The 13,564-nt window shown below is 36.0% G+C and overlaps 1 protein-coding gene across 1 annotated transcript in view; it reads right to left on the minus strand.

Moving 5' to 3' along the window:
* LOC117173785 overlaps positions 1 to 5,962 on the minus strand; it is a 66,095-nt gene extending 60,133 nt beyond the window's left edge. Inside the window, exons 1-2 of the mRNA XM_033362430.1 lie at positions 5,485 to 5,962; positions 1,398 to 2,656 (exon numbers count right to left, since the gene is read on the minus strand). Coding sequence (XP_033218321.1) covers positions 1,398 to 2,477 — 1,080 coding nt within the window. The 5' untranslated portion in view covers positions 2,478 to 2,656; positions 5,485 to 5,962. The remainder of the gene's footprint in view (positions 1 to 1,397; positions 2,657 to 5,484) is intronic.
* Positions 5,963 to 13,564: the final 7,602 nt, after the last annotated feature.

Genomic DNA, 13,564 nt, shown 5'->3' on the forward strand with positions numbered 1-13,564 from the left:
AATGTAAGACAATTTCTGTAAACTCTAACTGTCTAATTGAATAAATTTGAAATTTTTTGATTTGATTGATTCTAATTTTAAATTATTTTATTTCGTTTATAAAAGATTCTTTGTTTAAAATGTTACAAGTTTAAAATTCTAGGCTTTGAATCTTAATTTGGTCAGGGAAAATAAAAAATTGTTTCGTGAGAAATTAGAGAAGATTAAAAATAAAATTTTGCGGTAACCCTGATATAATATTCGTATTAGTAATTTATTATTTGCCTTATATTTAATTTCCTAGAAAATTGACTTAGTTTTTGAAACTTATATTTTTACGTGAAAAAGTCAAACCAAAGTTTTTTTTGTTTGAAAATTCAACTATTGTTTGAAAAATTTTCTTTTATTTTAAAAATGCATCTATTTTACTTGAAATTTCATCTTCCTTCGATTCAAAAGCAATAGGTTGGTTTTAAATTCAAGAATTTTGTTAAAAAGATTTTTTTGATTTAAAAATTCATCTATTTTAGTAGAAATTGCATATATTTTTTTGAATCGTTGTTTTTTGGTGAAAATTCAAGTATAATCTTCCCAGACAATATACTTTTTATGAAAAACTTATATTTTTATGTTAAAAAGTCAAAATAAAATCTTTTTTGGATAAAAATTAAATTTTTGTTAAAATTTGTATTTTTGATTTAACAATTCATCTCTTTTAGTAGAAATGTCATCTTTCTTGGATAAAAATGCTACTGTTTGCTTGAAAATGAATCTTCTCTCTGTAGAAAATTTTGGTTAAACCGCTTAAATAAGAAGTCATTTTTTTTGTGCAACATTAATGTCTTAGGACAACTATAAACTACATGTTTTATATTAAAATCTATGAACCGAACGAAATTTTTAAACTTTTTAAATTTTCAGTTACGGTAACTAAAAATTCCCAAACTGTAACAGAATTTTCTGACACATGTGACTGGAGATTTATGCACTTACTATTGATGAAATTTCAGTTACAGTTGAGGAAAATTTAGAAACGGCTTTTTTCATAAAGCTTTAGTGACGCGTCTCTGAAAATTCCCTCTGAAATTTCTAACAGTATGTAAACCTATTTTTTCTAGTAATGATCTCCAGAACTTTGAAATTTTACCAAAATAAGATGAACCAAGCGTGTTGAATCAATCGAAATTATTTTATTTCTTTGTGTTTTTTTTTTTCGAATTTTATCTTCTGTTTGCCTAATTCTCTATTTTTCCTATTTTGCTGTGATAATTTTATCGCTCTGCCAACCAGATTTTTTACAGTCGGGAATTTCACTTTAATTGCCGTTCTCAGAGTCGGTTTAGCTATAGTTTAACTATAGTTAAACGTTGTTTTTCAGAAAAATGTTCAATGTTATATAATTTTCAAACCAGACTCACCTTATTGTGTGGCGGCTGAGTAGGAACATAAAGAGGAGGATCCAATCCGGGACTGGTGACAGCATGCCGGCCGATGATCCTGTCCGCCGGCTTCGCATCATACCCTTCCGGTTGGCCGATGTGGAAACCTTTGCTCTTAACCCAGAATCGAAATTTGCTATTTTCTGCACTGTTGACTTCCTCACCTCTAAGAGTCCTCAATATCCGAGCGTACTTCTTGATAGTAATCGTCTTAGTCTTGGCAAGATCGCCATAGGTCTTGATCACCCAGGGCTGGTAAGTATCATACATAGCGTCGTTTTGAAACTTCTTAGGTAGACTAACAGCATCCACATTTTGACTTCTAGGTTGATTTTTACTGTAAGGTCCATTGTTCGCAGGACTGCCCATTCCTGGGTAAATGTTCATCCCATTTTTCAGATCATGGACAGCAGTGGGCTTGATGTTGCCCATGTAGCCAGGATTGAGGCCACCAGCGGTATTTGAGCTGAGAGATCCGCTCGTCATGTTTGAAATGTCGAGGTACGAGACCGACGAGCTCTTACCGAGATTCGTCGCGTTCCCGACGAAGGTCGCCATCGATGCAGCCATGTAAGGAATCGGCGATGGCATACCAAGGCTTCCGGCGCAGAGACCGGCCTGACCACCTGTCACGTTCAATCCTGTCACGCCGCCGTAGGACACAGGATCCGGCATACTTGATGCGGTTGGCCAAGATGTGGTTGGTAGCACATTACCGCTACTGCTGGCACTTTCCAAACTGATCAAAGGATTTGAGGATGAAGTTGATGTAGAACACGTTTTATTTTGTCCTGATCTGGACATTGAGACCCTGCCCTTTGAGGTTTGACCGTGTTCCGCACCTGTGGATGAGCTTTTCGAGGCCGTTGATGTTCCGCGGGATTTTTTTGCCGGGGGCTCCTCGCGGGAGCCGCTCATCGAATTAAGATTGCCCTGCGAGGGATTGTTGTTGTTTTCAGACCTCGAGCGCTTGTTCGAAGTTGAGGGGGATGATTGAATCGGAATGGGGGAGTTGTTCACCGCCACTCGACGACGCAGACCCATTGTTGCGGTCGCCATTACCCTTCACGATTTCACTAAACTTCGGTTCAACTCGATCACTGGAACTAGCCTTTATGCTTCAAATAAATCACTTTTCTTGAGTAAGTTCACTGACACTGCACAATTTTTGCAGAAGTCATGGTTCGACCTCTCCTGGATCGACCAGCAGGTTGTCGTTAACAAGACAGCGAGAGTTCCTGAAACAAAGGAAAGATTGTTTATAAAATCGTGATAAGTACTTAAAAGTTTTTTATTGGGAGCGTGCATTAATTTTAAGGGATTTATAAGAGATGGCGTTACTTGTACTATATTGCGTCGAGTCATAACGTTACTATGTGCATGTAAAAGCCCCATCATTTTTAATACAAAGAAAAGTTCTACTGAAAGTCATCGATTGCTTCTGGAAACTTACATAGATTATACTTTATCGATTAAAACGTGTGAGTAATAGTTTAAAAAATTTTAAAGTTGCCAAAAAAAGGGTCGAATCGTAGATAGCTTCAAAAGAGAAACTAGTGGTCAGCGATGGACAATACTTTGAATGATCAACTAGTGACCACTTTTCCGAAATAAATTCGCAATTTTACAAGAAAAAAAAATCCTCGAAATTAATGCAGGCTTCCAATAGTTAAAGAAAATAGATTTTCTAACTGATATTTACTTCAAACAAAAAAAAAGCAATGCAAAAAATATCAATGGACCGTATGGTGCGGTATGCCACACTTTGATCCCAGTGCCGATTGTGATCCCGCATCACAGCTTATAGGGAATGGGGCGAAGGCGCGAGGTAGTGACGCGTAGGACAAAAAAGGAGTAATGAAATATAACGATATGAAAATGAACTCTTGTGTCCCCTCTGCAACCGTTTTTGATCCCGCATACTGCGAACCCATAAAAGCCCTCATCCTGATACCCCATGGTGCCACCCTTGTGTGTTCGAATAAGCCAACCCTCGCGGCGAGCGATTGCGATCACATTCGAGTCATCGGTCTAATGACATAGGTGTGCCTGTTGTATTCTCGGCCACCCATAGCCTCTTCCCCTCTACTCTTCACCCTTTCTACACCCCGCTTATAATTTCTAAAAACCCTTCTCAATTACTCCGCTTATCTTCCGCCAGTTTGTGCTTGTTTCTAAACTGGTCGACACGAACCTACGAAAACTAATTATCAATCAAGGAAACGAAGTTGAAAAAGGGTCCAGTAATTCATGAGAGGCTCTACGGAACTCTGGACAGCTTCGAGGCTTCAAGTCTAGCAGACAAGTCACGTCCAATCGCCTTAGCCACTGTATTTTAACGCTTCCTCGTATACATATGACGCGGGTACAATGTGGGTTCTCGCACACCACGGATGGTGTACTACGTGCTTCCTGCCGCAGGCATGAAGTGACAAAAGGTCCTATGTCCGCACTCTGCCGCTCGTGGGACACTCGTGATCGCAATGCGTAATCAACCCAGCATGGTCGCTGCATTATATAGCGCAAATACTCTGCACAACGTACATAAGAGCCAAGGCTTCGATAATCCGTTTCACCACATCTACGTCTTGAATTCAAACTATAGATTGGCCTTAGGTATACCATACTGGCCTTAACTCTAGAAAAGAAACTTGAATTCCGGAAATGGAGCGCACAGGCTGTTTTAATAAATTTTTGCTCTATCGGTTCTATCTATGTGGCCCTTATTCAAGGTTTAATTATTAATAATTCCTATTCTGAGAAAGTATCAACAAATGAAATTAGTGAAACAGATTGGCTCGGATTGGCTATAGTTGCCATATGTCCAAAAGAGTTTAGCAGGATACCCAGTGCCAAAATCCTAAAAAAAGTCATCGCGTCTATTGAAAAGAATATTTGCAAATAGAGTATTTATTTCTTATTTATCAGGAATTATAACATAGTATCACTGCAGTACATCTCATTATTTCGGATAATCAACAATGAACACTATTTCGTAGTACAAATACTTTTTGCATTTTGTTTAGCGTTAAATGCTTACGAACCTTGAATAAAACAAGACAGCAGGAAAAATGAAAGTTCAGCAGGATTAGCAGGACGGCATAAAGAAAACAGGATAAATCCTGCTGAAGCATGATGTTTGGCAACTTTAGGATTAGCGCAGGTTCAATCTGAAGCTAAAGAATTCATTGTGAATTTGCTCTACTCCTCTATCATTATGGACATCAGCTCGCAATCTGATTTATAATGATAATCAACCAGCGCGGATTAGGCAAGTAAAATAAAAAAATGTCAATCTCGGTGCTGTTTTTGCAGTTTAGACAGGTATTGGTTCGTAAATCATAGGAATGGCTTCAGGGAATCTAAGAAACAATAAAATCAGGAAGCTAGAAAGAAGTTTCCGTTAGAATAAAGTATAAGATTAAGATTCCCAATCATTTTACTTTGTAGTAGATAATATCTACTACCTCCTAGAGGACCTAGAGCGATAAAGACCGTTTCATGGGTTATCTTTTTACCCATGATAATTTGAAAGAGTTTCTCGGTATTCGTTAGGGTTAAGGAATTAAGACGGCTTGTCAAAGGTTCGAGCGCGGGGAGGCGATAAGTCGAATTCCCAAACGGGCGGGTGTGGCGACTGGCCCGCGCCGACCGGAACAAGTACCGCTATCTCGTCTTGAAGAGGCTTTCTTCGAAGTTTCTTACTTTTTCAACATTCGGAATACGACCGGATTTGATGAACTTTTTTGAAAGCTTTTGTCTTTAAATGATCCGAGGTTAAGATTAACTAGCGGGACGCGTAAGAGCTGTAAACAAAAGGTTCATTCTCTCTACAAAGAAACTATTTTGAGCCTTTCTGACCATGGAGTTTCCACTTGACTAGCCGCGTTAACGGCTCAATAAGCGCGCGAGACTTCGAAGATAAAAAAACCTCTAAGTTCTTTAATAGCAGTATCAAAGAAAGAGATAAGCTAATCACTAAAGCAATAACAAAGGACTGGAATTGGCTTAATCAAAACATTTCAAATCCATTATCACAAAGCACAAAGAATTAAGTAGAACTGACCTGTGTCGTTAAAAGTCTCCTTCAATATTCACGTCTCCAACACTAATCTAACACTACAGATCCAAGAAAACTTTCAAGAGTCATTTACAAGAACTTGGCACTTTTCTTAGCGGCTGACTTTCGACCCACACGCAGCGAGAGTCTCGCGAGTAGTGACAGACAAGTTGCGCCGGACCGAGGCGGGGAGGCACTCAACAGTATCGCGGCACTCAGTTGACTCGGTGGCCGAGCGGTATCTCACCCGCGAAAAGCGTCCCGCGATCAGGTGACAGCAGGAGCAATACAGCACACCACGATTTACGAGCGAGACAAGAAAGAGGAGGGGATAGTTGCGATTGCAACAAGGATGCAAAGAGCGAGTGAAAGAGAGGAAGAGGACTGCGGCGCCGAGAGCACTCCCGAGTGAGAAAGAGAGGGATGGACCGATCCGCTAGCGAACGCTGTGCGCGGGAGTCAAAGGAAGGGGCTCCCTGATCGCTTCTGAGTGCAAACGGTTCGGCGTGCGGTGGGACACTGGCGGGCTGGCTGAAACTGCTGCGGATAGCGGGTGGCGAGCGAACGGTGCGATACTCCACGGGACGGGACGGGCCGATCCAGACCGGGACCCCATCCGAGCGCACACACACGTGCGTGCGTGCGTTGAGTGTACACGCTCGGTAGCTCCCGTACACGAACCCGACTCGCCAATGCAGTCTTTTCAACGTTACCACTCCACCAGCCTACGAAACCTCCGCTCTCTCTTCCGCCCGCATATTCCAACCGACCCTCTCTTTTCGACCCTCCTTCCGTCCCACTTCCGTCGCGTTGACGATGCCGATGCTCTCTTCCGCAAGCGCACCGCTTTTTCTCTCTCTCTCATTCTTTCGGAAGGGAGAAAGAGTCTGCTCTCTTTCTCTCTCACTCTAGACTGACTCCCTCGCGATCCACCGACTTCCTCTCTCGCTCTATCATTCTAGACTATTTTCTTCTCTCTTCATCGTCCTCCTCGTCACTCACGCGCCCACAGCAGAGCGGTAGCATATCGTAGGGCCTGCCTACCGGAGCATTTTAAACCTCCGGAGAGGAGAGCGGGTCCGACGGAGGAGATAAAGACGGCGATAGATGTAACGGGTGTGCAACGAATGCAAAGAATGGTTTGCAACCATTTTTCATTTGTAAACATCTTAGATATGGAGAGTTTAAGCATGTGTCAGAGCGTCACATGCAGTTTATTTCTCATTAAGAATATTGGTGGTCTGAAATTAATCGATCCCGCTCTTTGAGGTCAGTTATCGGATAGACACAAAGGTCACGAGGGTCTATTAAAGGCCTTTTCCTCAATAATAGAAAATTTCCGAAACGGCTTAGTGAATAACGATATTTAATAAAAAGACTTTCCTCGCCGAAATAGAAAAGACAATAGACTATTATTGAAATATAACGCCCTAACGCTTCAGGCCTCGTCGGCTTTGAAAGCCACCCGTTACGTGAAAATGCCGCGTATCGGAGGACAGATGTACGCAGCAGGAGGGCAGAACCCCATAACACCGGGCACGAGACAGTAATGGGGGGTCCTTCTTTCTCTCTCTTTTTTTGCTTCTCTCTTTCTCTCGCTTTCGTATCCTCGTTCAAACTGCACTGAAGGGGTCCGAGGATTATTAAAATAGAGAAGGGAGTTCTACTGTTACGGGCTCGAGACTCCACACTACAGGAAACCGGTGCCCCATTTCCCTCACGTCCATCTTTCTATACCCCCCCCCCCCCCCCCCCCCCCCCCCCCCCCCCCCCCCCCCTAAATCTCGCCATCACTCTTTCATTCTTTCACGTCTTCGCTTTCTGCATAGGCATCAGCATCAAGATTCAAGAAGGGATGTGTGGTCGGTGCACCTTTTGTCATGATACTAGTCAACCGATCCACTTGTGGAGGGAACTAGCCAATCAGGAGGCAGTCTTGCGATCTAGGGTACAACTGTACTTAACAAGTACGATACTTCAAATTTGAGTACGTTAGGATCGCAATCACAGTTTCAATACGATTGTAATTTTTTCCCCTTTAAGAATTTTTGTGTGTGTAATTGCTAGGGTAACCAGATGGTTTGATCGAAATATTAGGGTATCATGCCGATTCTCACTTCCTTTAATCTCTAGTTTCGTGTATTCCTAGAACAAGTCAACTTAAGGCACATTAGTTAAAAAAGAGGACTGCTACAAAATATTAATTTCGGAACTCAATAATTTTCCCTGACTTTTCACGGACCGGTTTTTCATTTTTCTTGCCCGTTATCTTTTTTCCTGTCAGGTTAAAAGTTAAATCAAAAATAATATTCAAAGGAAATAATAAATTTTTAACCAATCAGATTAATTTACTTCCCAAAAGACGAGTTTTTAACCAAATATTTTTCATCTAAAAAACATTAAGTTCAAACGAAAATGTAATAGTTATATTTAGAGCTTAAAAGATTTTTGGCAGCCATAGGGACAAAAATTCCAAATCAATCGTTAAATTTTCAACCAATTAAATTAATTTCTCACCAAAAAAAAGATAAATTTTTAACATAATACATGAATTTCAAATAAAATAGATAATATATTTAACCATAAAATTAGTTTTTAACCAAATAAATTAATTTGATAGTAAGAACTTGATTTTTTAACCAAGTCGATTAATTTTCTACCAAAAAAGAAGAATTTTTAACAGAATATACAGATTCTGAAGCAAAAAAGATTAAGTTTCAACCCAAAAGTTAAGCTATATTTGAAATTCAAAAAATTATTTTTAACCATAAATAAATCTTAAACAATATAGTTAAATTTTCAACAAAATAAATAAATTTACAAGTAAAATGATGAATTTTTTACCAATATAATTAATATTCTATAACAAAAGTCGATTTTTCAACCACTAAAATTAATTTTTAACAACAAAGAAAACTTTTAACAAAATACATGAATTTTCTATAAAATAGATTAAAAATGTTAACCAAAGAAACGATTTTTTAACCAATTAGTTGAATTTTATAGTAAAAACTGAATTTTTGACCAAGTCGATTAATTGTTTTACAAAAACGATGAATTTTAATCAAAATATATGGATTTTATAGTGAAAAAAATCAAACTAAAAAGTTAAAGCAGTTAGATCTAAAATTGAAAACATTTTTTAACGGTAAAAAATGAATTTTTAAAGAATTGTTATCTATTCAAAAAATTAAGTCAATCTTCAACCAATATTACGAATTTTTTAAATAACAAGAGCAATATTCTACAATTTTCAACTAAAGAAAACAATTTTTAACAACAATGGTGAATTTTTAATGACAAAATTAATTTGAAGCCATGTATTTAAATTCTCAACCAAAAAGATGAATTTTCAACCAGAGAATCTTCTACCAAAAAAGACGAATTAAAAAAAATGATACATTTTCAACCAAAAATGAAATTGTTATATTTGCAGTGAAAAATTATGGTCAGCCAATTAAAAGCGCATTTTCAACCAAGAAAAAGCTTTTTAAATCTAAATAAAAAAGCATCTACCAACAAAGATAAATTCTTAACCAAAAGCATGAATTTTCAAAAAAAGAAATAAATCTTTTACCAAGGAAATTAATTTTCAACTAAATTGAAGAATTTTTAAGCAAAAAAGTAAATTTGCTACCACAAATATAATGACTTTATCGCCAAAAAAGTAAATATTCTACAAAAACATCGAAAAATAAAAAAAAAAGAATTTTTTTCTTGCAACTTTCTGTTCAAATTAACAAAATTTCATTTTCCTCAATTTTTTTTAATATTGTATTTCGACGAAAAAAATGTCTGATATTTTCGCTGCCCAAGATTATTTATTGACTTCCATAAACTTTACGTTAAAAAAATGTTAAAAAATCAGTACACAAAAAATGTTATTTCCAAGACTCTTTGTTATGATACTTTGCAAATTGACTACAACTTTTAGTTATTTAAACAATTTCCATAAATAAATACATTGTTAGAATATTATTTCGCCAAATGTTTTAATTTTTTCACGAAATCAACTAAAAATGCCTTTCTGATGACTCATTGTTATGATAATTTGAAAACTGACAAAGATTGTTACTTATATGGACAATTTTTATAAACAAATGTAAGTTATACTTTTTTAATGTATGGGCTTTATCTGGCGGAATCTGCACAATTTCACATAGAATTTGAAGGTCCTAATAATAGTTGAAAAATGTAAAAAAAAATTATGCATTATATAATTCATATAAATAATAATATTAACAACATTAGTATATAATTTTTAAAAAATTACTTTAAATCGTATCTATTAAAATTATAATAGTTTACAATTGTATAATTTGCCATGGAAATAAATCAATGTTTGTAAATTGTGATTTTGATTTTCCTTAGTATAAAATTGATCAATTCTGAATGTTTTAATTTTAAATTAACTCAATTTGAAACAGTTCAATTCAAATTATTTTTTTATGCTGCAGACCTCGAAATTAAAATTGGCAATCTTTAATTGCATTTATTTTGGAATTGTATAATTGTAATTTTCTTGTGATTTAAAACCTGTAGATCCATTATTAAAAAAAATGATAAAAATTTTTTTTTTTAAACACAATGGCTAAACTCCCTATGTTTACACGTATTTTATTAGAAATATTTAGGGGTTGTTTTAATATCCCTTAAAAATGTAAAGAACGAAACCCTAATTTCCAAAAAGCAAAACAGCCTGAGATTTTTTTATCAAACTATTTCACTAAAAAATCACTTTAGAATAAGTGCAGGAAGCGTCCCCTGGCAGGAAGAGTGTTAGAATTGATTTGAAGGGTGGTTTTAACATCCCTCGAAGATTCAAGCAGGGAAATCGACTTTTTTTTAAATCAAAATGACGGGAGATTTTTCGATTAAATGAATGAGGTGGGAAATCACTTCATAAAGCACTTTAGCCTTAGCAGAAAATGTTGTACAATTAATTTAAAGGATTGTTTTAACATCACTTGAAGATTTAAGAAAGAAAGCCGACATTTACTAACAAGAAAAATCACGGATGAGTTTTTTATAATAATATTAGTGTCCGAAATCAATCTAAAGTAAACGTAGAGTACATATCCTAGCAGATAAAATGCTTGAATTTATTTTAAGGGTTGTTTTAACATCCCTTAAATATTCAAGCAAGGAAATTTATATTTTTTTGTGAGTATAAATGTTCTGGAAAATTTCTGTGATTTAGACAAATCTGATAAAGACTTTTCGATAATGAGAGCATGTGGGAAATTCGTTTGCAAGATAATGTTGATTTCCTTGCTCAAATATTTACGGGATGTTTAGACACCCCTTAAAATAAATCCAATGAATTTTCCTAAAAGGAGATGTTTTCTACGTTCACTGCGAATTGATTTCCGCTGCCAATAATATAATTCAAAAATCTCTTTTGATTCTTCTTTTTTGAAAATTTCAATTTTTTTCATAAATATTTAAAGGATTTTAAAACAACCCTTAAAATGGACCCAACTACTTTAGCTTCTGAATATGTTTCCTACGTTTACTTTTTATTGATTGCCAAGACCAATGGTATAATCAAAAAATTTTCCGTGGTTTTAGTTGTTAGGAAATGTCGATTTTCCTTCCTTATTTTATAAGGGATGTCAAAACAGCCCTTAAAATGAATTTACCTATTGTATCCGCTAGAATATGTTTTATAAGTTCACTGCGAAATGATTTTCGGCACTAACAATATAATCAAAAATGTTGTTTTTTACATTGTCAGGAATTGTCCATTTTCTTTCTTAAATCATTAAGGGATATTAAAACAACCCTTTAAATAAATTTATATATTCTATCTGCTAGGATATGTCTTATAGGTTAACTGCTATGATATGTTCTCTGCGTTCACTGCGAATTTATTTTAGACACCAAAAATATAATAAAAAAATGCCTTGTTCTTTTAATTGCTAGGAGTTGTCGATTTCCTTTCTTGAATCTTTAAGGGATGTTAAAACAACCCTTGAAAGAAACCCAACTATTTTTATTACCAGAACATGTTTCCTAAGTATATTTTTAATTAATTTTCGACACACATAGTACAAAAAAAAATTATCCGTCGTTTCACTTGTGAGGAAATGTCCATTTCCTTGCCTCAATCTTTTAGGGGTGTTAAAACAACCCTTATGATGAATTTAATCACTTTTCCCGTAAGAGGACGTTTTCCACGCTTTGTCTAAATTGATTTCTGACCCCTACAGTATAATCGTGAGATAGTCTGTCATAATGGTTGTGAGAAAGTGTCTGTTTCCTTGCTTGAATATTTGAGGGATGTTAGAACAATACTTAAAGTAAATTGATTCGTTTTCCTGTAAAAAGACTCTTTTTGCATATATAATAACGTAATTGTTTACCCCGAAAGTCTAATTAAAATATGTAAAGTGTTTTTTAAAATCTCGATATTTTCTTGTTTGAATATTTAGAAAAAGCTAAAACAACCCTTAAAATAAATTTAACGACTTTTGTTGCCAGGATATGCTAGGAAATATATCCTGGATTATATGCTGGATTTGCCAGGAAAAACCTCCCGTGACTTTTTTTGTCACGAAATGTGGATTACTTGCTTAAATACTTAGGGGATGTTAAAACATCCTTTGAAATAAATTCCACGACCTTTCTTGCTACAAGAGATTTTCCAAAATTATTGTAAAGTGATTTTTAAACACAATAATTTAATCGAAAAATCTCTCGTGATTTTCCTTTTCAGGAAATGTCGATTTCCTTGCACAAATATTTAAGAGATGTTAAAACAACCTCCAAACATCCATTATGCACAAAACCGTGAATCTGTCGGGTTCCCTTTTCCGAGGAGGGGAAGTTTAGGTCAATTAGTGCAGGGGAAGTGATGGGAAATGAAGTGTGGTAGAGTAAGGGAAAATTAATGTAGGGGAAGTAAGGGGAAATAACGGAGGGAGGAGCTATCGAAAACATGGAGAGAAAAAAAGAGGGGACACAAAATATGAAAATAAGGAGGCGTATGGGAAGTGACAGAAAATGAAGAGAGGGGAAGTAGGTGAAATAAGCGGAAATTGGGGAAGGAAATATAAGAGATAATAAAAGTGTAGGAAAAATAGAAGAGATAAGTGCAGGGGAACTAGGTGTAATAGATGTGAATAAAGGGAGGGAAAGTAGTTAAAGTTATGAAAAATAATAGAGAAAAAGGTTTAAATTTGTGAAATAGAGGAAATGTTTAGGACAAAGTAGGGAAAATAATAGAAAATGGGAATAATAGGGGAAGTGAGTAGATAAAAACCAGAAAGTATGGGAATGGGACAATTGATAAAATCTAAAAAAGTAGGGGAAGCCGGGAAAATATTAGAATGGGAATTAAAGGTGAAATTAGAAGGAATGAGAGGAGGGTAAGTACAGGAGATGAGGGGAAATTAAAGGTAAAGTAGGTAGAATTTGTAAAATAGGGAAAATGAGGGAAAATAGGGGACATGGGAAGAAACGAGGGTCACGAAGTAGAGGAAATAAGAGAACATTTGCATAATAGTGGAAGCAAGTGGATAAGAAAATGATAAATTAAGGCATATGAGGGTAGGGAAGTGGGGAAAGTGAGGGGAAATTAGGGAGGGAAAGTACAGGATTTGAGGGAACATTAGGGGAGGGAAATTTCAGAAAATTAAGAGAAATAGGGGAATAGGGAAACAGGGATAATGGTAGGAAAATGATACAAGATAAAGTATTAAAATAAAGAAAAATGAGTGTAATAGTAGAGGAGAGAGGAATCAGAAGAAGAGGAAATGAAGGTTAATGAGAGGAAATAAGGGGTGGGTAAGTAGGAGTAATAGCTAATGGGGAATTCAGAGGAGATAAAGAGAGGAAATTAAGAAAAATAATTGGAGGTAAATTAGATGACATAGAAGGTAATGAATAAAGAAAAAATCAAGGGAATGAAGCGTGAGGAAGTAAAGACCGTGGTGGAAATAAGTGGACGGGAACAAATTGAAATGAAAATGATCGAGGTATGGGGAAGTAGAGAAAGTTAGGGGTAATCAGGGAAGAAATGGAATGAAAAATAAGGAAGATCAGGAAAAATAGGCGACGTGAGAAGAAATTAGGGGGGGGGGGG

Source organism: Belonocnema kinseyi, chromosome 1, assembly GCF_010883055.1.
Source record: "Belonocnema kinseyi isolate 2016_QV_RU_SX_M_011 chromosome 1, B_treatae_v1, whole genome shotgun sequence".
Lineage (NCBI taxonomy): Eukaryota > Metazoa > Arthropoda > Insecta > Hymenoptera > Cynipidae > Belonocnema > Belonocnema kinseyi.